The sequence below is a fragment of the Pteropus medius genome, unplaced genomic scaffold (genome assembly GCF_902729225.1).
Source record: "Pteropus medius unplaced genomic scaffold, Ma_sr-lr_union100, whole genome shotgun sequence".
Taxonomy (NCBI): domain Eukaryota; kingdom Metazoa; phylum Chordata; class Mammalia; order Chiroptera; family Pteropodidae; genus Pteropus; species Pteropus medius.
In genome coordinates, this window is record NW_024340696.1 from 5,877,421 (window position 1) to 5,904,779 (window position 27,359).

Here is a 27,359-nt window from a genome sequence, read left to right on the forward strand (position 1 = left end):
CTCTTGAAGGCAAGAACCTCATTTAATTCAACACTGAACAGCGTTTTACCTAATAAAAGTTTGTTGAATTAATAAATTGTCTAATAAGTCTTTCCTCATCCTCTCTACATCTACAGGAACATAGTCAGACCTGAGGTCCATTACTAACAAGTTGTGTGACCTTGGGAAAGTTACTTATCCTCTCTGAAAAAAAAAACAACAAAAAGCACCAGCCTCCTCATCAGCAAAATAGGAACAAATATAGTTCACAGAGTCTTATAATTAAAAAAAAAAAGTTTGTTTTAGGAGGGTCTATCTGGTACATAGAAGGTCCATTTAGCACAGGTTCCTTCCCATTTCTCTCTTTTCACCCTTACTCCTTAATCTGAGAATTCCCCCAAATGACACATTGAAAAAGGTATGAATGAGACAACTAACACTCTGTGATCTCAGTACATAAAGGCGGTGATCTTCGCTACCAAGTCCTCCTAGCAAAGCTCTAGAAAGTGAAACAAGAAAATGCTTCCAAGAATTTAATATTTTTAACTGTCAAATATCACTGGAGCAACTGAGGACCATTTTTTGCTTTTCCTGGGAAATTACTGCAGTTGATAGAGCTGATCTGAGAAGTCTTCATCAAGGGAATATTAAACGACTCAAACTTTAGTTTAGAAGCAAAGGAAATTCTTTGTATTAGAAGAGAACAATAGTCAGCTACTTTCAACAGCTCTAAACAAACCAGTAAGAACATTTGAGATCACTTATACATCTCAGAAATATGAAAGCTGATAGGATATAGTGGAAATGGCATTGAACTATGTGGGTCTAATTCTGGCTCAGTTACATACTCACTGTGGTACCTTGGACAAGCCACTCATCTGCTGGCCCTTGATATTCTCATCTATAAAATGGTATGTTTAGTCAAAAAAAAAAATCGTGTTCTAGGAAGAACTCCTTGTTAATAAAATTTTTATTCAATGAACTAATTAGGGGAAATGTTGAGCAGCCAACCACATACTTAGAGCAGTAGGTGATAGCAAGTACATGGTCTCCTAAGTTCTCTTTTAATCCTGTGCCTCTTGAGGATATTATAACTTAGAAATTAAGAAGAAAGACTTGAATCAGATCAACATAGACTCAAATCCTGGCTCTGCTATGACCACACTGAGTTTTTCACCTCTCCAAAGCCTTCATGTCCTCATCTGTAAATTGGGGTGATAATAAATGTCCTACGTGCTCCATAGGGATAGGGGCTTTGTGAGCATTAAATCAATTAGTATGTATTATGTTTTCAGCATATAATAAACTCTCAATAAATGTTGGCTGTCATTTATTCCTATTGCACCCTAAAAGAGTTTCTCTTTGCCACGCTTGATCAATTTTAATTATATGCATTAACTCAGACAACAAAAAATAGTTTTAGAAATTTAAAACAAAAAAATTATCAAGACACAGTAACCAGATGCAACTTGTTCTAGATTGTATCCTAAACCATAAATTTGTTTCTTTTGCTATAAAGAACATTAGTGGAACAGCTGTTACATTTTAATAAGAATCACAGATCAGATGATTTTATGTATAGATCTGATATTTATCTATCTATCATCTATCTATTTATCTATAGATAGATATACATCAGTACTAATTTTCTGAGTTTGACAACTGAACTGCAGTTATTTAAGCCAATATCCTTGTGTTTTTAGAATTAACAAGAAAGACTTAAAAAAGAAAGACTGCAATATTTGGAGGTAAAGGGGCATTATGACTGCAACTTACTCGCAAATGGTTCAGGAAAAAATATACGTGTATTTCACATTATATATTGTATGTGTGTATGTGTGTAAAGAGAGAGACAGAAGAATGTTAACATTTGAGAAATTTAATTCAATGCTATGTGCAAAGATTCTTTAAGCCTACAATATTTTGTAAGTCTGATTTTGTGTATTTGTGTATACATATATACATATACTGCCAATATTTATATATTAAACTATTCGGTTTTGACCCACTATTTGTACTTGACTTGAAATCTCTCTGTTCAAATTATTTACCAGTCATCCTTTGTAAAGTAACGCCTCCATTTAGAATTGATCTATACATAAAAAAAAAAAAATAGTAATCTTGAACTAGTACTCTGAGACCCAAGTTTCACTTAAGCATTGTGAAGAGTTCCAAAGTCAAAGCACATTTGAAATGAACGGAATTATCCTCATCTTAAAGTACGTGTTAAACAATAACTGTACAAGTGCCAAAGCTGGCAACGGTTTCTACCGCTGCTACAACACCTAAGCTCAAAGTCACATCCACAGATTTTTCTTGGTCGCCTATGGAAAAGTAGTTGGGCATACCTTCCGCTGTTTTCTAATTAAATTCATTTCACAACTCTATATTTTAGCCATTCCCCTAATGGTTACCAATGCCCTGGCAGGTTTTAAGGAGAATCGAAAATAGTTGTGGCAGCATCATATCAGACAACAGATCCTGCTGATGCTAAATAAATGTTTTCTAAGAATTTTGACTTTCCTTTTACATCGTTAACAGAAACCTGTAGGCCCACTCTAACTCTCAACCCCAAATACAACGATCTCTCTCCCAAACAGTTTAAGAAAAAGAAAAACTGCAATGTTTAAGAGGAGTAGTAGAATTTACCTTGCTCTTGTATATGGTCGCACGCTTTTACAAAATTTACCTCATTTGCCTTTCACAATGGTCCCATTTTAAAGAGTAGAAACTGAGGTGCAAAAATCAGGATTTCAGACTTTGTAGGTATTGAATTTAGAGCTAAAACCTATGTTTTTGTATACCTGAGAGGAAGGGGTGGTTATGATTCTTATAAATTATAAAACCTTCAAAAGTAGGTTAAATGTGGAAAAAAAAATAACTGGCAACAGTAGTATCTAAAGTATATTTCATTGAAAAAGTTGGATGAAACAGCCCCTAAGAAAACATATACACCACTCACATCACTCACAAGCCTTTGGAGATCTGACCTCAAGTCCCAGTAAAACTACAAACCAGGTGTATGAATTCAAATGAAGCTCAGCTTCTGCTTCTCCTCACAGAGTTATGAGAACGAACTTTCATACCTTGTAAAGTTCTCTGTGCATGCTATTAACCATCATTATCTTTATAAAACTGAATTCTTCATGCCCCAAACAGAGAGGCTCTCCAGGTTCCTAGTCTCAGTGAATGTCACCCAATCATTCAGAGCAAAAATCTTACTATCGTCTCCATTACTCACCCTCATATCCAATTCAGCTCCTTTAAGATAAAGTCTAAACTCCTTAGCTTAAAATGTCCCTTCATGAACTGGCCTCATCTCTTACATTTCTCTATTTTTCAATATTTCAAATTTCTCGGTATTTCACTAGGAAAAACTAAGCACTTCATAGGTTCCAATGTTTCTGAAATGTCTATCTCTTTGCATATGCCGCAAGGTTCTTCCTGAAGCTCCTTTACTACTCTTCCTCATCTGGCTAATTCCTATGTGCCCTTTAGGACTCAGTTGAAGCTACTGCGGGAAACCTTTCTCAAATCCTACAGTCTGAAGTAAATATATTGCTTCAGACTTTCACTGACCCTGCACACACTTCTATATTAGTTCTCTCTTCCTCTAGACCAATATTATCCAATTGTACTTTCTGAAACATTGGAAAAGTTTTCTATCTGTGTTGTCCAATACAACAGTCACTAGCTACTGGTGGCTAGTGGGCACTTGAAAGATGGCTAGTTCAATTACAAAATTGGATTTTAAATTTTTCTTTAATTTTAATTATTTTAGATCTAAATTTAAATAGCTACCTGTGACATGTGGCTATGGAACTGGACACCACAGCCTAGACAGACTGTCAACTCCAAGGACAAAGACCATACTTACAGGTTTCTGTATCCTTGGCACCCACCACACTGGCATGTAGCAGATTCAGTATTTGTTGAAACAATAAGTGAAAGTCGTGAAAGTCTAAATATCTATAAATACTTCTAAAGTATGGTTGGGAAGTGATTCCACCCAATATTCCAAGCATTCTGGATTATCATATAATATTTGGCCAACCAGTCACAATTTGTAAAGCACACCTCATTAAATATCATGGAGAAAAATCCGCAGTAAATCATTCATTTCTACTCAGGGCACTTTGGCTTCACAATTACTCTTAAATGATTTCCAGATGACTTCTTGACTAATGGTTACGCTGTTTATGAAATATTACAATAGTTATGGCTGCATCATTTCGGAATGTCAAAATCAACTACAATGTTTTGTAAAGAAAAAACATGGGCTTTTTTACCATGCTTATATTAACATGGAAAAAAATTCCCTTGAATGCCTGAAGTATTCCCAGACTACGAAACACTACTCTGAACCATTTGTTAAAATTAACCATCAGCTCTCCTAACCGAATGTACTTTTGAAATCCCATACAATATTTAGAGAAGGCGTACTGACTTGATTTGATAGGCTCCCATCACTGCAAGAGCAAAATACAGAAAAAACATGACCTAGCTACAAAGAACTAGTGGTCAAATTCAATTCGGTGCCAATTAAAAGACTCGGCTAACAGAACTCATGAGCTTGACATATGTTTGGTCATTTGAGATTTTAAGAAATCCGAGAGATGAACTTCACAAAGCAGAGATTAACCGGGTTTGACTCAACATCCAAGTCCTCGCTACAAGACCCCTCAGAGTGGAACTGGCAATCAAAGGCACATAATCACCCCACCCAAAGAAAAGAACGTCTCCGCTTCCTATCTGGTCTGTCACACATCCCACAGTGGTTACACAATGGCAGAACAAACCACTTGTTAATGTTCTTTCATTGCATAATTACTTCTGTAAAGGGATACTAATCCTAAATCTAAAACTATATGTGAAATAAAAGGGAATAGGTAAAGCATCTCAAAGCTTAAGAGTGGTGAGGACTCAGGCTTCAAAAGCGCATAGTTCACTCCTTTTAAATTCAATTTAAAATTTTAATTAAAAATAAGTATTTATTACAAAATAATTAATGTTCACTAAACAAAAACACATAGGCCCCCCCCAAAATAAAATAAATATTTAACCCTTTTACCCAAAGATAGTATTTGGTATGTATTCCACTGCTTTTTTTAATGCACTTTTAAGATAGTTATAGAAATACTAGCTAGCATTTATGTAACTATCCTAAGTATTTAACATCTATTAACTCATTGTCTTCACCACAATACTACAAGAGAGTGACTGTTGTTATCTGTACCTTACAGACAAAGAAACTGAGCAGAGGGAACTTAAGTAACTTGAACCTGGTCACCAGCTTGGAAGTGGCAAATAATCTTTGTTTAGTTTTTGCTGTGGGAACATTATGCTCAGCTAAGTACTGTGGGAAGAAAACTTTCTCCTTAACTTTATTAAATCCTTAACTGCTATTTCAATGCTCGGTCAGAAGCAGAGAGCACAACCTGCCTGTCTTATACTTGATTCCTGTGCCCCAGCTTGGGGAGGGGCTGAGCTAAATCGGAGAGACATTCACTGACTTGCATCTAATACTCAACAGCTGGACTGTAGGACTAAATCTGTTATATGAGTTTAGATTCCTCCAGGGCTGTATCTCTTTGTTGTTCTTAGTATCAAACTGTAATCTTCTTACCTCTACATACTACATAATCAATTAGCTTGGTCATTAAAAGTCTATCGAACTTGATTCAAGTCTGATTTTATTTCTTTCACCTGGATTCTGCAGATAGATAGTTCCCAATTCCTTTAAAATCTAAAAGTGCCTATTTTAACTATGAACTTCACAAAAGTGTGGAGAGCAAAACACATTAGAGTTTAAAACAAGTGAAAATAAATTTTCCACAATCTAAACTATTAAACGGGAAATATGATATGCAGCTGACAAGTTCCGAAACATTCTTAAAGTTACAGGTGTTCTTAGAGACCTGGAAGATGTCTCTTCCATGCCTTCACCCCATCCGCAAAAGTCCAAAGGGATCTACACCCAGTTTTCTGCTCACTTGTGTTGATATCGTCTGCTGCATCATGACCCTGAAATGCCTTGTATTATTCTTTATGGTTGTGTTACCCATACAGCAACTCCTTTGACGACAATAGTAATTACACAGCAGCCTTGTTATCTCAGGATAGCACTGTAATTAACTTGTGTCACTGCAGCACCCACAGTTATAATTTCAGCAAAAAAAAAAAAAAAAAAAAGTCTTATGTAAGTAACCTTTTTAGTCCTGACTTTCAAAAATAACTTCAGCAATTACACCGCTTAAAAAAATCCAGTGTGTTTCTCCCCCAAACACATGATTTCCTTTGTATAAAGCCCACTGAAGCTATCTGTCCCCTAACAGGAAACATTAGACTGTATCTGTTGTAAGGGCTTCTGAAGAGAAGCGGGAAAACAAACAATCATTTCTCAAAGTGATACTTACAGCTCCTCTAGAAACGGGAAGTTCTTAAATGCATCTTCTGGTAACTGAGTGATATTGTTCATACTGATATCCCTGGAAAACATAAAGTTAACAAGGTTGTTAACTAAGTAACACTAGACTTAAAGCACTTAATTCAACAGAATAATAATTACATGCTGAGATTTTGTAAAGAAACACAAAAAAATGAGCACAGCAGACAGACATAGGAATAGTCATAATTTGGCTTCAGAATACAGATAAAAGAGAAAGGTTAAATCTTTTATCATAAATTGTGTCCCATGATTTAGAAACATACCCAGAGATCCTGTGATTTCTTTGAGAAAAAAAGTCTCAAACTATGTACAATGGGTGGGCCAGTGTGGCTTCCCAGTGCTCTGGTATCTGAAGAGCTATAACCTAATAAAAATAAACAAATACCCCCGAACTTCATTTAAAAAAAAAAAAAATCGTTGGCTCCTTAAAAAAAAAAAGGTAGCTCCTTAAGCCAGTGTCAGGAACAATAAAACAGGTCCTAGCTGTACTCCAGTGATATTTTCTGCAAAACCTATAAAAGTCCTCCAAGTAATAGTTGTAAGTGGATTTCATTTTTAGCCTATGAACAGATGCAGGCTAGAGACAAGTGCATACATGACAGGTATGCAGTCCATGTCCAGTTTTTCCTTACAGAGGCAGCAGAAAGGAGAGAATTCACTCAACGAAGTAACTCAACAATTAACTGGTTGAAACAGCTAGAAAAAACACTTTATTAGCCACTTCCTTCTTCTCTGGCAGCTGCCTGTAAAACTGGCTTTCTCCTTCCATACTTCACTTAATATCGACACCGTGAAAGGCAGGTTAAGGCAGCCCCATAAGGGACAGTTCCAGCCTGCAATGGGTTGGTTGCTTCACTCGGATACTTCTGCCTCTCGCCTTTTAACCTTGTGTTAAAATCTTTGAGGGCTGAGCCATCAAGGTCTCTCCTTTCTAGAAATCACCATGAAAATTCACACATGTGACCTTCCCTTTACCAGGTTAGACATATTGGCATAAGAGGGCAGAAATCAAGCACGAAAAATAACACTGTAATTTTCATTACTTAGGTAAGGTAGAATTTACTCTCAAAGGTGACAACTTCAGTACCAAGGTAGTTGAGTCCCTTCACCCCATATTTCCTCTCACTAAAATTTAGAAATAAAATCTGCATCCCTTCTTACTAGCCCTGCCCATGGCAGGTCTGGAAAACTTTTTGGCTTGGGAGTAACAATCATTTTGCAGCAGCAAAAACAGCAACCACGGTAGCAGCTAACATGTAGAGAACTCTGATAACATAAGACTACACACAAAAGCTCACTTTACAAATAGGGAAACTGAGGCTGACTGAGGTAAATCATCTCCCCAAGGCCCCTCAACAAGTGGTGTAACAACAGAAAATGAAAACTCCAGAGTCCCTAATCTTATCTGCAGACCCCGAGTCTTCCCAAGTATCATTTGAATCCTGTTACTTCTCTCCAGGGGTAGTCAAGATGCAGCAAAGCCTCTGTCTTATCAAAGTTAAAAAAAAAAAAAAAAAGGGAGCGATACTGCCCCCAAGACCTTGGCACAATCATTAATGAACCTCAAAGGAAAACCACTTTTGCTTGATGACTTAAAAAAACTGTCAAGCTTTAGCAATTCAGGAACCAAAGTTCATATAAATGTCCTAAAACACAAAACTGTTCTTGATATGAACCCTATGACCATATTTACATGCATTCCAAAATTTCATATTATTGAAAATGACTCAAAGTCTATGAAAGACAACTTAAAAGAAAAATGAAATTAATATACTTCTTAGGAATAATTCTTCTCCAGGGTCTCCATATTTACAAACTAATATATGTTAAACTAACATACGTTAGATAATTATTTATAAACCCTAGCCCTGATACTATAGTCAGCTACCATTATCACTGGGGAAGGGGAAGAGAATCTTTTGTTTTCTAGAAAGATACTGGAGCAATGGCAATAAAACAGGGGTCGGAAGAAGCAGGCTCAGCTCCTGGCACTGCCACATCACTGCTGTGTCATCCTAGGCCTCAGTTTGCTTATCTGTAAGAGGAAGAAATTGAAATTGGTTGAGTGGCTTTCAAGCCTAACATTATATACTTCCATGATTTACCTTTTTCTGCAGTTTTCATGTAAGCACTCACCAGTTCTGATGAAAACACAAGAGCTTCATTTTATGGAAAGGGCATGTTTCTGAAAAATTTACCATAACCCAAAAGTTAAAGACTATTAATTTGCCATTATAAAACTGGGTCACTCCCACTGCAAACACATTTGGCCTTAACCAATAAACTCACTCACAGGAATACAACAAAACTTTTAATCATATTGAAAGGCAAACTAACAATCTAAGTAAGTAGTGATTCTATAAAATATCACACAATTTTGGTATTCTTTAGTTATTCCAATAAAAGGAGGAAGAAGGCAACCATAATTTATTACTTTAAAAAATAGCAATTGCTATACAGTTGCTTCGAAGTTCAGCATACCTGAATTCAGGTGCATACCACGGTAACAGAAAAACTGATTAATTATCTCACATAAAAAAAAAAATAGAACAACCATAATTAGAGAGAATTTACACCACACTATTTTCTGCATTCCAATTTTTTAAAACACATACATCTATATAATTCTCTCATTTTTTTTTTCCCTCAGAGTAACAAGACATAACAGGTAGCTCTGCTGTAAGCTATAAATGCAATTAGTGGAACTCCATATTTACAAACTAATCTATGTTAAACACGACTTGAAGTTTTGTTTCAAAGCTTCAGATTCAAGAGCAACACTTGTTTCCAAATTGTTCTGAATTTCACATACCCAGAGAGTTTTTCTCTTTATATATGTTTTCTCTCCTACTTTCTGGGCTTCAGTTACAAAACGTGTGAATAAGGTTGGAAAGAAGAGGGAGGCAGCTACAAGATGTTATCTGCAGAGAAGCGCTGGAAACATGTGGTTACAGAGTATAAGGTGGGTGGGTACTCATTTAAAATAATGAGGGCTAATGGTGATAAACAACCTACAGACAGCCTTCAGAGCCCATTCCAGACCTGACGTCACCAACACCAGCAAAAGAGCTTAAGTCGGGAAAGGACGCTGGTAGTGATGAGTTAACTGTAACAATTTACAGATGGAAGCCCTATGTCAACAATTATAAATATACTGGGCCCATAAGCCATAGAAATTATTAAAGTACATAAGTAAAAGAAAGGTGTATGGCAAATTTTCAGCTAGAAGATATACCTTGAGATCAAGGCTCTGATATTCATACAAGTGACACAAGCTTACCAGTAACATCTGAAATTGTGTAGAAAAGATACATTAAACCAGTGATTTGCCATCTTGGGTTCATGGAAGAAAATAAATGTAACATAGAAACCCTCCAAAAAAGAAAAATCACACAAGATCACAGCACCACCCACTCATTAACACCTCTGAAGGGTAATTTCAAGAGAACCTATGGCCTTACTTGAAGGTAGCCTGGCATAGCTGGAAGTGTTCGGGCTTGGCAGCCAGACAGACCAAGGTTCACCTGTAGATTCACAGTGGGCAAGCTGTTCATCTCTGAGCCCCAGCTTTTTCATTTGGAAAAAAGAAAGCAGTAATAACTAAACATTTATTACGAAGATCAGAAAATGTCAAGTGACACATAAGCTAAGTAATAGGTATTATCCTATCATCGTCCATGTTTTAGCTACTCCTGGAAGCTGTATGAATTCAGTGGACCCAGAGTGGGCTAAGAGCTAACCAAGCATCCCATGGACCTTCCTTCCCAGAAAGAAAACCCTTTGACACAATAGAAACACAAAATGGTGCAGAAGACCTAGAACCTGGAGTTGTTACTACCTACAAAACTACACTCTGAACTCTAGAACTCCAAGTGCCAAGGATTTCAAGCTGGAAGAACCCTTCAAGATCAAACACTATTTTAAAAGAAAAACTGTTGACAGAGTCAAGCACCCTTTTAAAAAATTACAGTCTTATAGGAAATTTTTGAAACAAGGGAACACAAGAGCCATTTTCAAAAAGATCAGGATGACCTCAAGCAGTTTAGTGTTAAATGGGATAGAACCTAAAACCTTTACTGGGGAAGGCAGGGCGGTTCTTGAATGTATCTTTTCTATATATATTTATTCATTTTGTAGTACAATTCTTCATTGTTAGGTCTCTCAAGGTACACTAACTGGAACACAGCATCCATCTACATATCACACCCACACAATTCAATACTCCCCAATTTTTACTACAGAAACCAAAAATGCAAAAGCACATCACTAGAAAAATAAAGGTGAACACTCAAACACCAAGTCACTGATTTCAAAATTAAAATTTAAAGGGTGTGATTGTTTAATTTAAACTGCTAAATCTCCCCAGTGGTTAAACTCTCATCTTTTTTTCCCTCATAAAATTTACTAATGCCAAAGTATCTAGAGAGTAAAGAAGGAACATCATGTTTCAACAAGGTACCTTTTAAAATCCATGTAAAAGGCTCCCTAAGCGAGCCTAACCTGTTTGCTGATGGCCAAGCATGTACCACTGTCAGCTCCACCATTGCATACTTGTCATGTCTGGGCCTTTTGCCACAAATATACTGTGGCAAAATATACTGTGACTTTCCCAACATTATCTAAATTTGAGTAAGGCTTCCTATTGGTATTAGATAAAACTATATTGCTGCTGCTGTATTGTTGATTATGTCTCAACAATTACCCAATAGTCTAAAAAGTCAATTACATACAGGTTCTAGAAAACACAGCGTTCTCTAATATGTTCTCGAGAAAATGGTGGTGAAGTCTTTAAACTCAACAAATACAAGCTGATAATGACTAAGAACTAATACTATTCCAATGACTCTTCTAGGGTCTTTTGTAATCAACCAAAAATTTCAGGCCCATCTCCAGTTAACAGATAGATGTCTACAGTATAAACAAAAACAAAAAAAAAACTAAAAGTAAATTTGAAAAATTTCTCTGGTGGAACAAATTTGAAGAGGCCTTACTTGTCCACGTGTAATATACATATAGATACACTTAAAACACCAAAGTTCTAGTCAAAGCTTATGAAGAACCTAATTTCTTTTCTGACAAGATTCCATATCTTTGGACAAGTATTCTCTTTTCTTCTTGAACTTTTTGTACTAACAAAAGTAACCTATGTTAATTGTTCCTTAAAAACTGAATTACAAAGAAAACCACCCACAATATCAATACCCATAAGTAACCACTGTCATATTTTTGGGTGTCATTACAGATTTGTCTATGTATGGTTTATACTTTTTACAAATATGAAATCCCATAGGTCTGAACACATTTCTATCTTGACACCTAAGACTCTTCATCTGCAAAATGAAAAATAAATCTTATGTCTTTTAATGAAAGTGTAAATAATAGAAGCTAATATATCTCAATGCTATTTGTCGGCAGGCCATACACCACGGATGGGAACCTCTTTGCTACTGGAAGCCACCATGCCAAAAAGAAAAAAGGTTAATTAGGATTTTCCTTTACAAGAGGAAAGGAGGTATACTGTTGCCTATTTAACAAACATTTACAAAGTATCCACTATCCGCTCAGGTGTAGGCACTAGGCTAGGATGATGAACCTTTTATATCAAAAGATATAGTCACAGTTCAATTATCCAGTTCACTCTATTCTTAACTTGTTACTACTATTTAAGGCATTGTTGCAATATTCAATTAAATTTAACCTTTAAAAATGCATTATTACATTTTGAAAGCAATAGGAAGAGCTACATATATGTGAAGATACTGTTCTTTCCTAAACTGCTGAAATGGGGCCAAAACAGTATCTAGGCCATTTAAGTCAGATTTTGCTCCAGATATTTTTCTGACCTTCCATGTTTTGGTGCCGCTAGAATCCAACTCAATGTCACAATAGACATCCTTCTCAGATTTCTACTAAGTTTTAGGCAGCAGGATAAACTGGCTCCATGCTATCTGGCACCTTCTCTGGTGTTTCAAGCATAAAGGCTCAGTGCTCTTCAGTGGAAAGAAGTGGAAAGAATCCAAAACTTGCTTCTCTGCACCCTTGCAATCCTTAAGAGCATAGCTGCTACAATTACCATGCTAACACTTAACAATTAATGTTAATTACTGCAGGGAAAACTTATCACCTTGCAACATCATTATCTATTTAAGGCGCTTCAACAAGTAGATAATCTTCCTAACAACACAGAAGGGCTAAAGAGAATGCCAACTTCGTATCTTAAAAAATAATAAAAATAAAAACTTTCTATAGAAGAAAATGTTTAATTCATTTATCTACTTTTGTGGATTAAAACATCTATTTAGGGCATTTTAGAATTTTTCCATTAAACACTTTCAAAGTACATTACCATCGTTAAGAAAATTAAAAGACGCAAAATAGACCAAGAAAAAATATTTGCAAAACATGTATTAGATAAAGAATTTGTATCTATAATATAGAAAGAACTCTCAAACCTCGGTAAGAAAAGAAACCGGATTTTAAAATGGGCAAAAAGATTTGAGCAAACACTTCACCAAAGAAAATTATACAAATGGCAAAAAGCACATAAAAAGACAGTGAACATTTAGTCATTAGAGAAATACAAATTAAGTCACTATGAGATACCACACAACTATTAGAATGGCTAAAATGTAAGTGATAATAATAATAGCTGACAACACCAAGTGCTGGTGAGGATGTGGGGCAACTAACCGCAGCTCCCACACTGCTGATGGGAACGCAAAATAATATCACCACTTTGAAAAACAGTTTGGCAGTTTCTTATAAAATTAAACATATGCTTCTAATCATATGGCCCAGCAATGCTACTTATATAATTATAAAAAAAACTGGAAATAACCTGAATATCCTTCAACAGGTGGGTGAATAAGGAAACTTTGGTGTATCCGTACAATGGAATAATAAGAAAGCAGAAAGGAGCAGACTATTGATACAAGGACCAGCAAGCATGAATCTTACGCTAAGCCAAAGAGGCCAGATCCAAAAGGCTACCTGTTGTACGACTCCATTTATGTAGCATTCTGGAGAAGGCAAACTTTTAGAGACAGAAAACAGATCAGTGGTGGCCAACAGCCGGGAAGATGGGCTGGCAGAAAGGGTGACTACAAAAGGACACGAGAGAACTTTCTGGAGTGATGGCAATGTTCTGTATTCTGATTTTGATGTTGCTTACATGACTGTTGCACACATTTATTGAAACTCTTAGAACTGTAATTAAAAAGTGCAAATTTTACCACATGTAACTCAAACTCGTATATCTGCATTAGCCTTTTATAAATAACAGCACATATAATATTACTTCCTCACATTTCCCACACACACACGTACAAAAATAATTCATCCTTTGGCTAAAGGTCCTCTTTCTCAGCTCTACCCAAAATCGAATAATATGAGCAGCAGCAGTGGTTTGAGTCAGGAAAACAGTAGTGCTTTTTTAGGTTTTTTTCTGCTTTTGTTTGTTTTCTTGTTTTTTTTCCCAACCTCTGCTATCCTCTTGCAACAGGACATTGGGCCAAGCCTCTTCATTCTCTCTTTATTAAGCATCTTTTAGGCTGTGTCTGTGTGCAGGGCACCGGGTATCTAAAGACAAGAAGACATTAGTATCTCCCCTGGAGAGTCTTCTGAGGCAGTGAACAAGGCAACAATAAAACAACAAGTAAATACTGCGATCCATGTAGCACAGCAAGGGAAGATGCTCAATCAAACTCGGAGCAGGAGAAAGGCTTCCAAAGATGGGGCTGTTGTGCTTTACAAAGAGATGCTATTTCAACCTGCGGTCTCACTCGTGAGTTTGGCACTGTTTCTCAGCAGAGACGCAACTAGCATGTTGAGCAGGATAATTCTTCATTATTCAAGACGATCTTGCTCACTATAGGGTGCCTGCCATCCCTCTTTCCCTCGCACGTGCTAATTACTGCAACCGAAAACATTCCCCAAACACTTCCAGCCCTCCCTTAGCAAGTTGGCAGCACAGAGAGGGACATGAAACCTATTTGGAGGGTGGCAAATGGCATTTTTTAAAAGAAATATAATGAATAGTTAACATCAAAGTGCATCACATAAAAAAAAAAAGAATAGGTATTGTTTCATGACAACTATTTAGATTATGTATACATACATTTAGAGAGAGAGGGAGAGAATACATAAAATGTAGTCCTGAGTTCATAGAGAAAAAGACAGTACATCCCAAAAGGCCTTGCGTGTGATCTCTAGAAATCAGAACTTTATTCTAAAAGCATGGTGAGTTTGCTGTAGAATGATCATTCTGGCAGCCACAGACTATGATGGGACCAAAAAGAGGGGAAGAAACCCAGCCCCCCTGGAACTCAACTTCTTCTATTGTAAAATATTTTGTGCTAACTTCTCAGGTCCTTTCCAAATCTATCATTATGACTCCGACTTTGGCATCCCTGCTCCTGCACATTCCATGCATAATTAGCAGAAAATAAGAAACCCTTAGATTCACGTTTTTCCTATCTGTGTAGGGACATTTGCTTGTGTTAGCAAGTGTGTGAATGAGTACAGACTTAAACATACCCCCTTCAGAATTACAAGGGTTCGGTAATTAAGAAAGACGCATGACTTCATCTCCAAAGTAATATTTTATGCTGTAATTGTTTATGCTCTTGGTGAAGCAATACAGCCTAGGAGACATTTAAGGGTGTGTTCTTCAAGGAGATGCTAACACAAGTTAAAAATGAGAGCGAACAAGACACTGGTGTGTAAATATCATACCACAAACGAAAGGTATGTATGGCTGAAATTACACATCCTTAAAAGGGTAATGTTAAAAAATAAAACTAGTCAGGCTAATGCAATATTTTCTAATAGTGAAACAAGTCCCGCTTGTTTTCAGGGCTTTTTTACTTTTATCTTTAAAAACGGAATGTAGTTTTCAAGTACGGGATGTGTTTTAAAGAGAAAAATATAAAATGTTCTAAAGCTTGAGAATGTTTACTAAATGGCAAAGAAAAATGAATTCCAAAGACAAAAAGAACATAAACTCTCCTTTCTATAGTTTGATCAAATATCTAGCATCTGGAATCACATGGGACAGATAAGGGTTAAAACTATGATATTCCTTGTTTTCTTCTAACTTAATGGGTGTTCTCAGACATTCTTTGGGCATCAACAGCTGTTCTGGTAACCCTAACGATGACAAAACAGTGCTCATTACCAGCCAACACACTCAGACGAAATGCTATTTCCATAGTCCATTTAACATCAACAAGAAGTATTGTAAGGATTGTCGTCTGTGCAGATTAGAAACACTCAATTACTTCATCCTAGCAGACAAAATGCACTATTCATAAAGAAATCAATCCAACAGCATTTATTATGGTAAATATTCTAATTAACTAAACGGTTTATGTTTTACTATGGCTACACTTATTAACACCACTGCTAGGAAAACATTACTTCATGGCTCTTGCCTTCAAACATGCACTCCCATGAAAACTTCTGTTTTGATGTGTATTTTTTAAACTTCGGCTCACAACCAATTAAGGGGTTGTAAAATCATCTTAATGGGTCAGAGTCAACTTTAAAAAAAAAATTGAAATAAAGAATAGAATAAAACAAAATTATCAGAATGTACCAATGTAGTCAAAGTTAAGTTTTAGGAAATTTTGTTCTAGCATGTGTGCGCTTGTCTTCCTGACTGCAAAGTCTCAAGTCTGTATACTATATCACTTAGTCTCAGGTTCATATATATTGTCTGTGAAATATAGCCAGAACCATGACTGCAAGGAATTGGTTATTCAAGCCAAGTATTTCTTATTCCCTCATCCAAATGGGAGTCAAAGCTACAGCTGTTTTCCCAGCACAAGGTTAGCCAATGGCTTTAGTAACCTTTGAAGTTTTCCTTCATCTTTGTTAATACCCCGGTACTTCCGTGTTTTAGTGACATAGGTTCTTTAAAACTGACAGCAATGGTATAAGAGAATGTCACGTGTGCCTACTCGGAAATTTCTTTGTTAAGAGTGACAGAAAAACAGACATATACACTTAAAAAACTTTATTATACAACTACTTCCAATTGTTTCAACAGAATTGGCAAGTTTGAGTCAGCTAAATTTCTATTTGACTACCCTGCTTTCTATTTGACTGCCCTGCGTTCTATTGGGGTTTTCAGAAGTACATGATAACATGACATTTTTCATTTACTGTGCATAAAACATTTAAAATCACCTAACAAAACCATCCTTAGATAATGTAATGATTTTAAGGATTAAAAAAAAAAAACCCCAAAAATCTACATTCTAGCAAATCCCTTCTAATGCCCCAAATCCATAGTAGTCTCCCAATGAGCACTGACTGTACATCCATAATCAAACCAGGCAAGAGGCATTCCAAGTTCTAAGACACTGATCTCAAATGCTGAGGCAAGAGGAAAATGCTAAATGAGGCAATCTGTACCTGGAAGGCCAGTTGCCAATGATCGAGGACTGAACCCAGAGGAAGGCTCTCTTGGATTTCACCATCCCTGTAAGGCCAGCTTTGTGAGGCAACCGCTTGCCTTCAAGCCACACACAATACCCCTCCCTAAACACACACACCACGCTTTCCCCCTTCACCTCTCTGATGGCCATTTTTAAAAAGGTTTATAAAACATAGTCTATCTTCAAAGAAATGACTCAAAAGTATTAAATGGGTGACACAATCCTGTCTGTTGACTATAAGGCAACAGATATTGATAATGAGTTTATAAAAAGTCATTCAAGATATTTATTCCCTGACACAATGATAAACAAGAACTTCACCTCTTGGGGGAAAAAAAAAAGATATTCCCTTCCCTTGAGAATGACTTACAACTAATTAAAGTCACTTATTGTGTATAGAAGAGGCTATACAATCAAATCTGAGATGACCATGAATCTTTGGGAGCAAAGATTCTCAAATTTGGTTTTGTAATACTCCTAAAACAGCTCCATTTGTGAGAAGGCTTTAAGTTCTAAAATGTCCCAAAACAAAAAACTTCAATTCCTTTCAATTTTTGTAATCAATATGGCTCATATGGTCCTTTGTTACTTACCTGGGACAGAAAACAGTGGGCTATCCTGAAATTTTCTTATTAAAATGAAAGAGAGAGACAGACACATACTCTAGGAACTCCAAACACATTCCAGGTTACTCGCTTTAGGATGTTCTTCTAAGAAAATCTCTCAGTTCTTCCGTTAACTTAATGTTTTATTGATGCACTTTTGTTACTAAATTGGTACATAAAGCAAAAATAATGTCTGAGGAAATAAACTCCTATAAGGAATAGAATATTTCATTTCCCCAAACCCCAGTGAAACCAGATACACAATTCTAATTCATGCCCTCTCCCCTTCCTCTTCCCCTCCCCCACCAGCTCTCCCTCCATAAAGAATGTAAAATTCGAAGTTCAATTCAGATGCCAATAAGGAGGATGACAACACACTCCAGTGTTCCTGGGGCAATCCCAGTTTATTATATCTATTGTCTCAGCATAATTATTAATAGTGCTCTTTTTAAGGCTCAAAGAGATGGTCATTCTGATGATAAATGATCATCCCACTAACAAGCAGCAGATATGATTGAATCACGTTGGATGTGATAGGATAAAGTAGAAATCTTGGTTTGGATTGCTTTGGTATTGGCTTGAATAAATGGCTAATTCCTTATCTGTATAATAATAATAATATGAAAAACAACTTATCATGCATCTGTATGTACAGTTTGTAAATATCACTTTGATCCATTTCCTGCTCCTCCACCTGGACCCTATGCTCCATTAGGGTAGGGGCTGTGTTTTGCTCACTACTGTATCCCAAGCCTCCAGCACAATGTATGGCCACAGTTGAATGAATGACATGCCAGACAATGGTTAAATGTTTTAATAGTCATGGTAACAAGTACTTATTTAGCTTTTCCAAAGAAATACATTTTTAAAAAGGCTTAATTTCCCAGCCATCTTTGTAAAGGAAGTCAAAAGGCATGGCTACATGAGGAAAGAAAGAAAGGGCATATAAAATATCCTCATCTTTACAAGTGGCACCTGGTTCGCTTCTGGGACAATCACGAACACAACATGGACAGCAGAGTGTTAATGACAGATTTCCTCCCAAAGTCTATCACTATAACCAAATAATAACCTTACATACCAAGCACATTTGGAGAAAAGCAAGAGAGCAAAGCTTTCGTTTAGATACAAGTTCCTGGATTTAAAAATAGCTCGGGAGGAATGACGTAAAATTGGATTTCAGTAAAACTAATTTTTCCTCCTCAAAATTTCAAAATACAGGCTTTGTCCTATAAATAACATCTCACAAAACCACTAAACTAGAAAGCATAGTGGTTAAAAGTTCCTCCCAGAAGCCAGACCAAGGGCCCTGTTCTGAATACAACTCTGCTCACTCACTAGCTGGGCAAGTCCCTTCATCTCTCTGGGTCTGTTTCTTTGCATGTAAATGGGATAACCCTTCTGCTTTCAAAACACTGCTGTGAAGACTAGATGATGTGACCTCCAGCCAGTGCCCAGCACAATACCTAGCCACTAGCACTCAGTCAAAATCAATTATTTTTACTATTATCATTATCACCCAATCACCATCTACTCTAACCATCTCATTTTAATAATGAGGCAACTGAGGCCCAGAGGGGTTAGATAATTAATTAATGAAAGCGTCAAGATCAAAATCAAAAAGATAAATGCCAGACCAGAGTTCTTTCTACTACCTTAAGCTGGAGTGTGTGGCAGTAATGTTTTAACAACATGTTTTGGAACACGGGAAAACAACTTGCCCAGAAGCCCTGTGTTAAATGGTGCTTAGAGTCTGAGGTTAATGAGTAAGAGCTGGCTGAGCCCCTTGCCGTAGCTCAACTAATAAACGAGTCTTATGAATAAAACCTGGAAACAAACAAGCCAATACTACCTGTACTTAACCAAATAAATGTATGAAAGGTCTCTTCTTACTGAAGAATGCTAGCCCTTGAAGAAGTAATAAGTTTAAAATAAGGCAAAATTGCTAAAGTAGAATTCTAGATACTTTAAAAGGTATTGATCTATTAACGGCAGGATATTCAGTTTTACTTAAAGAACTCATAGCTTTTGTTGTTGTTCAGCAAATCTTTGATGGCCTGATGAGTAAAACAGTCCTACTGATCTTTAAAAAAAAAAAAAAAAGGGACCTGTATGCAAGTCAGATTAAAAGGGAGAGAGAGAGAGAAGGGTCCTTAAAGCTAAAGGAGCAGCCCACATGAAGGTGGATTCTAGCGAACACAGCCTGTCAGGAGACAGCAAATAGATTGGCCCAGCTGGGATGTGGAGTTCAGGGATCAGGGGCAAACCCAGAAAAGATAACATAGACTCAAATGACAGAGGACGCTGAATGTCCACATAATAAACAGTCTGAGGACAGGAACGAGAAGCTATGGAAGATTTTTTTTTAAGGAACATAAAGAAGGCTGCGTTACGAAGAAATTCTGATAGATGGACAAAATTTTGCATTCTCTACACCTTTACAACGACCCTTATTGAAATTACACATTGGCACTCTTCTACTGGCCGCACTGAATGATGTTAGCAGCAGCAGCTCCATGAAACGTGCTTGCTATGGATATTGTAAGAATGCGATGAGGTTATGATTCATGAAGCTACACAGTCTTCCCTTTATCAGAGCCCTTGGGAAAAAGTTCTCTCTGACCTCGATTCCAGGAACAGCTGTGTTTCTCCTGCACAACGTGTCCTTTTCATCTTTCGGGCAATATATAATCACAGAAGTGGATTCTTTCTTCCTCTTGCTATCAGCTACTAAGATTCTCTGAGCCCAAACTGTAAACCCTCCTTTTCACAAGTGTATACATTAGGCTGGTAGCTTCAGTAATTTCTGTCACCGGGTGATCTTTTCTTGCTCTATTCTGAGGATAGGGGGTAAGTCACAGTCTTCTCATCGATTTATTTGGCATTGCATTGTAGAAATTTTTTTGTAAGCTACCTTGAATTCTTTTTGGAATAAAGTGGATTATCCTAGTATTTTGTGAGCACTCCCTAGCTGCCTGGCATACATAAGCCAACAAATGCACAAACACATGTTGGTGACAGTATAAAAAGAGTGACCATAGAGACAAGAAGGTTGAGGTTGGAAAAATCAACCACAAAGGAAAAGAAAGTTAAGAACCCTGTCAGAGTCAGGACTTAGTGATTAGAGGCTGGGGAAAAGGAAAGATGACCCTAGAAGATGACACTGTATTTTTTTTTTGTCCACAGAGCTGGGAGAGTGATGCCACCATCAGTTGGGGACATAACAGGGGAGATATGTGTATTGGGTCTGCTTAGTTCAGGTGGTGTTATACAGTCGTTGGTTGTAAATTCAAGCCCAGAATTGAGGAGAAATGTTGGGAGGGGATGAAGGTGTGGGAGTCAGCGAAGGAAAATTAAAACTGCAGAAGTAGATGGCATTGCCCTGTGAGGACATGCAGAAAAATAAAGATGGCTGAAAAAAGTTTTTAGAAAGAACTCAATATGAAGGGAACAGAAACAGGAAGGAAATAATCAGGAAAATGAAGGAAGAATCTGAAGGAAAAGTTTCAAGGAGAGCAAGTGCTGTCAAATAAAGCCAAGTAATCAGTAACTATATATTTGCCACAGGATTTGGTAATTAGATCATTTGTCAATAGTTTTATCATAGCATGAATCTCATGAATATTAACCACGACTAGAATTTTTTTTCCCCCTTATTTTGGCTCCAGGAATAGAACAAAGAAAAGGAGAGAATTTCCTGAGGTAACTGGGCAAGATTTAAAAGAGAAAAGGAAAAGAAACACAAGGTTTAAAGAGGATGTGTGTAAACATGTGAGAAAGAGACCGCCTGAGGTGGAACTGACTGGGCTAGGATCCTGAGTCAGGAAAAGGGGGACCAATAATGTGACTCTCTCTCCAGCAAGGAAGAGAAAGGTTAGGAGGGGTAAGGAGGACAGGAAGGTGGGTTCCCCCATCAGTGAGTGGGTGGGGCTACCAGCTGACCACGCCTCCTCTGGTGCATGGTGTAGTGTAGACCGGGCCCCAGGTGGCTGTGAGTTCTTGGCACCTATTCCTTTATTCTCTAAGCCCAGGAGCATTCATTCTAGGCTCCCTCTCACACTGAATGGATTCCTCTCACTCTCACATCACAACTGTCCATTTTTTTCCTAATGTGTTTTCCCAGCTCTTTCTCAGTTACAGTAATTAATTCAAATACACCATCACTTAAGTGCCAATCAAAGCTCCATCGAGATCTAAGAAGAACAATAGTGCGCTTATACACACAGTCTATTAATTTAAATTACCAATTGAGTCACTACATGCCAACAATTAAGCAATGACACACAGAGATTATATTCCACATTAATATAGCTAAACCGGAGATCTCAGAAAACAAGCTGTCCTGGATCGCCAAGTTTTCCAGATAGCTGAAGGTTGTTCACTCTCAGGGGAATGAGGTGCAGGCATTAAAATAACTTTTGATAACCATTATTTTTCTAAAATGCTCTTAGCACTTCCCCCGCTTTCTAAAACAGCACATATAAAATATAATTTAACTGTTTCATGGCCTCCATGGTGAGCATCTATGCTGTGATAAACACCCAGACACAAAGCGGGCGCACTCCTCCAGCACATGTCTACCCCTGCTTTGCTCCCACCCTAATCCAAGCCATCCCCATCTCTCCACGGACCACTACAGTAGCCTACAATCTGGTCTCCCTGCTTCCAAGCTTGTCCCTCTCCAACTCAACCTGCACCAATGAACCAAAGCAATCTTTTTAAGATAAGAAACGGTTCATGCCACAACTCCCTGTACTTCTCCCCAACCTCATTCCAAACCATTCATTTCCCAGCCCCCAGCTCACCCAAGCTTCCTTTCTGCTTAACACTCTGAGCCTTTCCTTCTCCAAGCCTTTGCTCTCTCATTCTCTCGGCCTTCATTACTCTTCCCCAGCCCTTTCCATAGCAGGCTCATTCTCACTTTCTGGGTTCATCTCAAAGTCGCCCCTTCAGATAGTCTTTCCTTAACCCCCTCATAGCAGCTCCCAGTTTACCCTTTCTTACCATCCAGTTTATTTCTTCTTTCTAGCTATGATTTGAATGATCTATTACTTTTCATTTATTTTTAAAACTCTCACAAAGCACTTACTATGTGAGAGCACCAACCACTCAACCAGGGGATTTCAAAGTGTGGTCCAGCATCAATTGGGACTATGATAGAAATGCACGTTCTTGGGCCCCACTCCATCCAGACCTACTAATCGGACACTCTGGTGATGTTAACATGCTCTCTGAGTGATTCTGATTCACACGCAAACCTGAGAGCCACTGCAGTATATTATGCTGCCTTCTTATATGGTAATAGTCTTCTCTACTAGAGAAGAATATTTACAAGGGCAAAGATCGAGTCAGTCTAGTTCACCACTAATTTTCTAACTCCTAGTCCAGGAACTAATACATTGTATGTATTCTTGGGGAGAAGGCATCTCATTCCATAACCAACATCCAGGCTAAACTACACAAGCTTCACAGATGTTTAAATGGCCTGCGGTTATTCATCATCCTCCAAAGACATTGCTGCACTTGGGTATGCTCTTCTTTCTTGATCCTGAGGTCACTTTTTCCCTCATATTTCTCAGTACTCAGGATAAAAGGATTGTCCTTTCATAGACCTGACTAACCCACGCAAGATGACCAACCTTCAGAGCATTCCATTCACACTGTAAGATCACTCAGTCTCAGACCGTAATGGGTAAAAAAGCTGGCTTTGCAGCAAGGATGCCTGGGTTCGAATCCAAGCTCTACCACATATTAGCTGATCAACAAACAGATCAACTTCTGTGCTTCAGCTTCCTCATCTAAAAATTATAAATAATGGCACTGACCTAACAATGTCTGTGAGAATGAAAAAAAGTAATGCATGTAAAGTGCTTAGATCACACCTGTCTTACGGAAAGCACTCCATACACATGACCTGTTATATGTCACATCTTGCTGGTTACTAGCCCTATGTCTTTGGCAAATTCTTGGTCACGGTAGTTCAATACCAAAATTCTGGTCCTATATAGCAGAGGTCCCCAACCTTTCTGACAACAGGGATCAGTGCTCCTATGGGAATACAATGCCTGATGATGTGAGATGGAGCTGAGGCTAGCGCTGGAGAGGGGCTGAAAATACAGATGAAGCTTTGCTCACTTGCCCATTGCTCATCTCCTGCTGTGTGATCCAGTTCCTAATAGGCGACAGACTGGTACTGGTTCTGCTGTGTGGCCTGTGGGTTGGAGACCCTTGCAATATAGCAAAACACAGCCATTCTCTCACGGGCAAAGAGCAAAAAGACATTCCACACACCAGGCACACCGATTCTACTTACAATGAGCTACCTTTACAGTGCCTAAAAAAACACTTCTCAGAGGTTCCTACTGTATTCCAGCAGCCTTTTCCATCTAAACCTCTCTCTCCAACCCACATCTTTGACTCTGCTTTCAAAATACTCAGAAATTTAACAAGTATTTGTTTAAAAATTAGAAATTTTCTGGAAGAAAACTGCAGTTGAACGCAACTGCACAGAGGTGGTAAAGCAATAGGAGAGGGAGTGTGGGAAACAGACTGACCTACTCTAGACAAGCGTCCATCCATTCCGAAGAAGGCCCAATGGCAAATTTCAAGGAGGAAGATCCTGCAAAAGCAGCCCACTTCTGCTCTTTGAATGATACAGAGGAAAATGAAGAGAAACAGAAATTATGGAAGAGTGACATGCAACTAGACAGACACAGAGTATACACAGAGCTTACAGATAGCAGATAACTCAGAGTCACTGGGAATATCCAAAAGCATCCTATAGCACAGCGCTGACAAGCCAGTTCCCCTGCTTAAGAACTTGCAGAGGATCCCCATTGCTCACAGCGCCAAATTTACACTTCCCTATCCCCCTCGCAGTTGAGATTGTCAATCAGTTAACACCACCTTAGGTTTCTTTTTCTTCCCATGCTTCGCCTGTACGCCTCTGCTCTGGCTAGGTCCTCCTGCTTCAGGCCCCCTGTGCCATACCCCCGAGACACCGCAGCCTGCTCCTTCCCACTTGTGTTCACACGAAGTCACTGCTACTCAAAAGGCGGGGCCCGTCTGCAAACTGTTAACTAGCCACAATGAGACAAGCAGAGAGATGGCAAGTTCACATCGTAGCAATCTAAGTAATTTTATGTCTTAAAGGATAAAAACTTTGGGTTTGTATTTTTCCATTTTTTTTCTTTAATTTTCTAAAAATTAACCTTTATTATATTTTACAAAAGTACCAAGCTACGCTGGTTTAGAAATTAAACAAAACTGGCCCATCACCACAGATATTTTAAGGAACACTACATTCGACTCCTCACATGGGACATTCTTCTGTTTTTTTCTTCCACAACCAAATCTGATTTTCTTCAAGGTCTCGTATAAAATATCCTCGCTGAACAGTACCACTCAACATGGACCTTCTTCCTAAAGTTTGTGCCCATCGTCACTTCAGCTGCTGACATTTTTTAAGGAACTAAACAGAAAGGCAAAACTAATCACTTGCCTATTCCTATGCAAATGGCTTCTGCTAAGAAACGCTGTTTTATTTGCTTCATGCTTCTCTTAACCCACTGCACAATACAGAGGCAGCAGAGTGTAGTGAGTGGTTCAACTTCTGGACTAAACCCAGACTTCAAAATGGAGCCCAATTCCCCAGGGCCATAGCCAAACTCTAGCCGTGTGGCCTGAGATGAGTCCCTCAACTCTTCTGAGCGTCCAGTTTCTCTTCTGGGATGTGAGGCTGGCATGGTATGCAAAGCCTTCCAACTCTAAAATTAAATGATGTCTGTTCTTAGAAAGGCTCTCAGGTTCCTCATGGGCCAGTGGGAACACATCTACTCTGCCACAGGGTTGGAGAGACAGGAAAGCATTTTTAAAACTACAGAGCCCTCTGTGAACTTGACGTATTATTATTATTGCTCTGCATGTACGAGGTACCCATGCAGAATGCATGAACTGAATATAGAAACCTAGTCTGCCTCCAAAACTGAAAGCTGGGTTGGTGAGAGGCCTCGAAACTCTGACTAGGGGAGCCACGGAAAATACAGGAGATTTGGTCTGGAGAAGATAAGACTGAGGAAAGAACATAAAAATTCTCATGTAGATCAGAGCTGATGCATCTCTTTTGCTGTAGACGAGAGAATTAGGTACAATGAACAAATGCTATAGATGGGAAAGAAAAAGAACAATTCCTAATATGTGCTTAATGTTAACATCTGCATCCCTTTTTAACGTTCATAACTCTTGCCTTATGTACCCAAAGTAAAATAATATTTGGAGAAAAAGCCAATGGTCTTTCTACTATATAAAATTGAGAGGAAGAGTATACCACAAAATATAACAGAAAAGAACACTGTTAATGCCTTAGAGTTGTTCAGTAAGAGAAGTCTCTGCCTTGTCACTGGAGATACTTAAGTAGTAGCTAGAAGACCATCTGTCGAGGACATGAGAAGCCTTCTACCATGGATGCAACTTCCAGAATTCTGGTACCTTAAATCAACAGAGCACCCAACCTCCAATACCCAAATTCCACACATAGGGAGAGACAAATGCAGGGTTGCCAACTTTCTGACACGTGAGAACATTTACAATACATTCATCAACACGTTTTAAAAGGGGGATGGCAAATTTAATACCAAAATAAGCCAAAAGGGCATAATCTTAGAATAAAAGATGGCCCTGTAAGACAACTAAAAGTAGACTAATTTAAAAATCATGACATGACCCCTAGTTTTCATATTTCACCGTGCAATTTGTTACACAGGCAGGTGGGGATCAATCCTATTACGTCACATGGCCTTTCCGACTACGTATAATTTTAAAACTCAGAGATTATGATACTATAACTGGACACAGACTCTTCCAGTTTCTCTTAAAGGATCAAATTTCAAAACACCATTACATTTATCCAACCAAAGGCCCCTCCCACACTAGTCAACACTACTTTCAACAATAAGAAAGAGCCGGCATTTCATGAGTGCCAGGCGCTGTGGCAAATGATTCTCAAGCTTATTCTCACAACAATCATAAAAGCGGACACCACTGCTATCCCCACTTTATAAAACTGGAAACAGAACTGTCCTAAATTGCCTGGCATAGGTGTCGAGCCAGGGTTCTAACACCCAAGCAGCCCATCTCCACAATCACTACACTATAATTCTTTAAAACATAAAAATAAATGTCAGGCACTAACCAATTATTTTAAGAAATGCTCCCAAACCATCCACTTATACAGGAAATTAATCCTATAAGAACGAGTCCTTTGGTTTGGTGGAAAGTGACGCCACTTATATAATGAAACCATTTACTGCATAGCTTTTCTACCATAGTTTTTCATCATGGGGAGAAAAAAAAGAAAAATCTCAGGAAAATAAATCATGATAGCAGTAAAGATGTTTTCTAAGAGCCCTACAATTTCCGTAATTATAGTTTATAACATGGTAGTAAAAAAATCACTATTGGACTGCTTGCCTTTGTCACAGGTGTTAACTTAAAATATTATTGGTTCATAATGTTATCATGCAACTATCATATACTTACAAGTAACTCTAGGCTTCGATATCATGTGTTTGCAAATCCTTTATCTGTGTTATGGCCCTCTCACTTGGCTGTACCTTAACCAGCCTTTGCACTGCAACCAGGAGAAGAGGTGGGTGTGGCATGTTGAAAGGAGTTTGATAGGGTGATTTCAGCGGGGTTGACACTAAAACCTGGCAAGCATCTGCATGTTTGTTGATTACTAACTAGTTTTAATTTCAAATCCCCCCCCCATTTTATTTTGGTTCTTCTCTTGTTTCCACCCAATATTTAGACAGCAACATGAGCCATAAAAGTTGGGATGGGTCTAAACTTTGGGGGATGGCAAGGAGAAAATGCTTGGCCCAGAGTGCA

At 38.0% G+C, this 27,359-nt stretch overlaps 1 protein-coding gene across 3 annotated transcripts in view; it reads right to left on the reverse strand.

Moving 5' to 3' along the window:
• Positions 1–27,359, reverse strand: part of LGR4 (leucine rich repeat containing G protein-coupled receptor 4) — a 90,660-nt gene that overhangs the window by 36,941 nt on the left and 26,360 nt on the right. For all 3 annotated transcript variants that reach the window (XM_039866036.1, XM_039866035.1, XM_039866037.1), the window contains exon 2: positions 6,396–6,467. In XM_039866036.1, the coding sequence (XP_039721970.1) occupies positions 6,396–6,467 (72 nt within the window). The remainder of the gene's footprint in view (positions 1–6,395; positions 6,468–27,359) is intronic.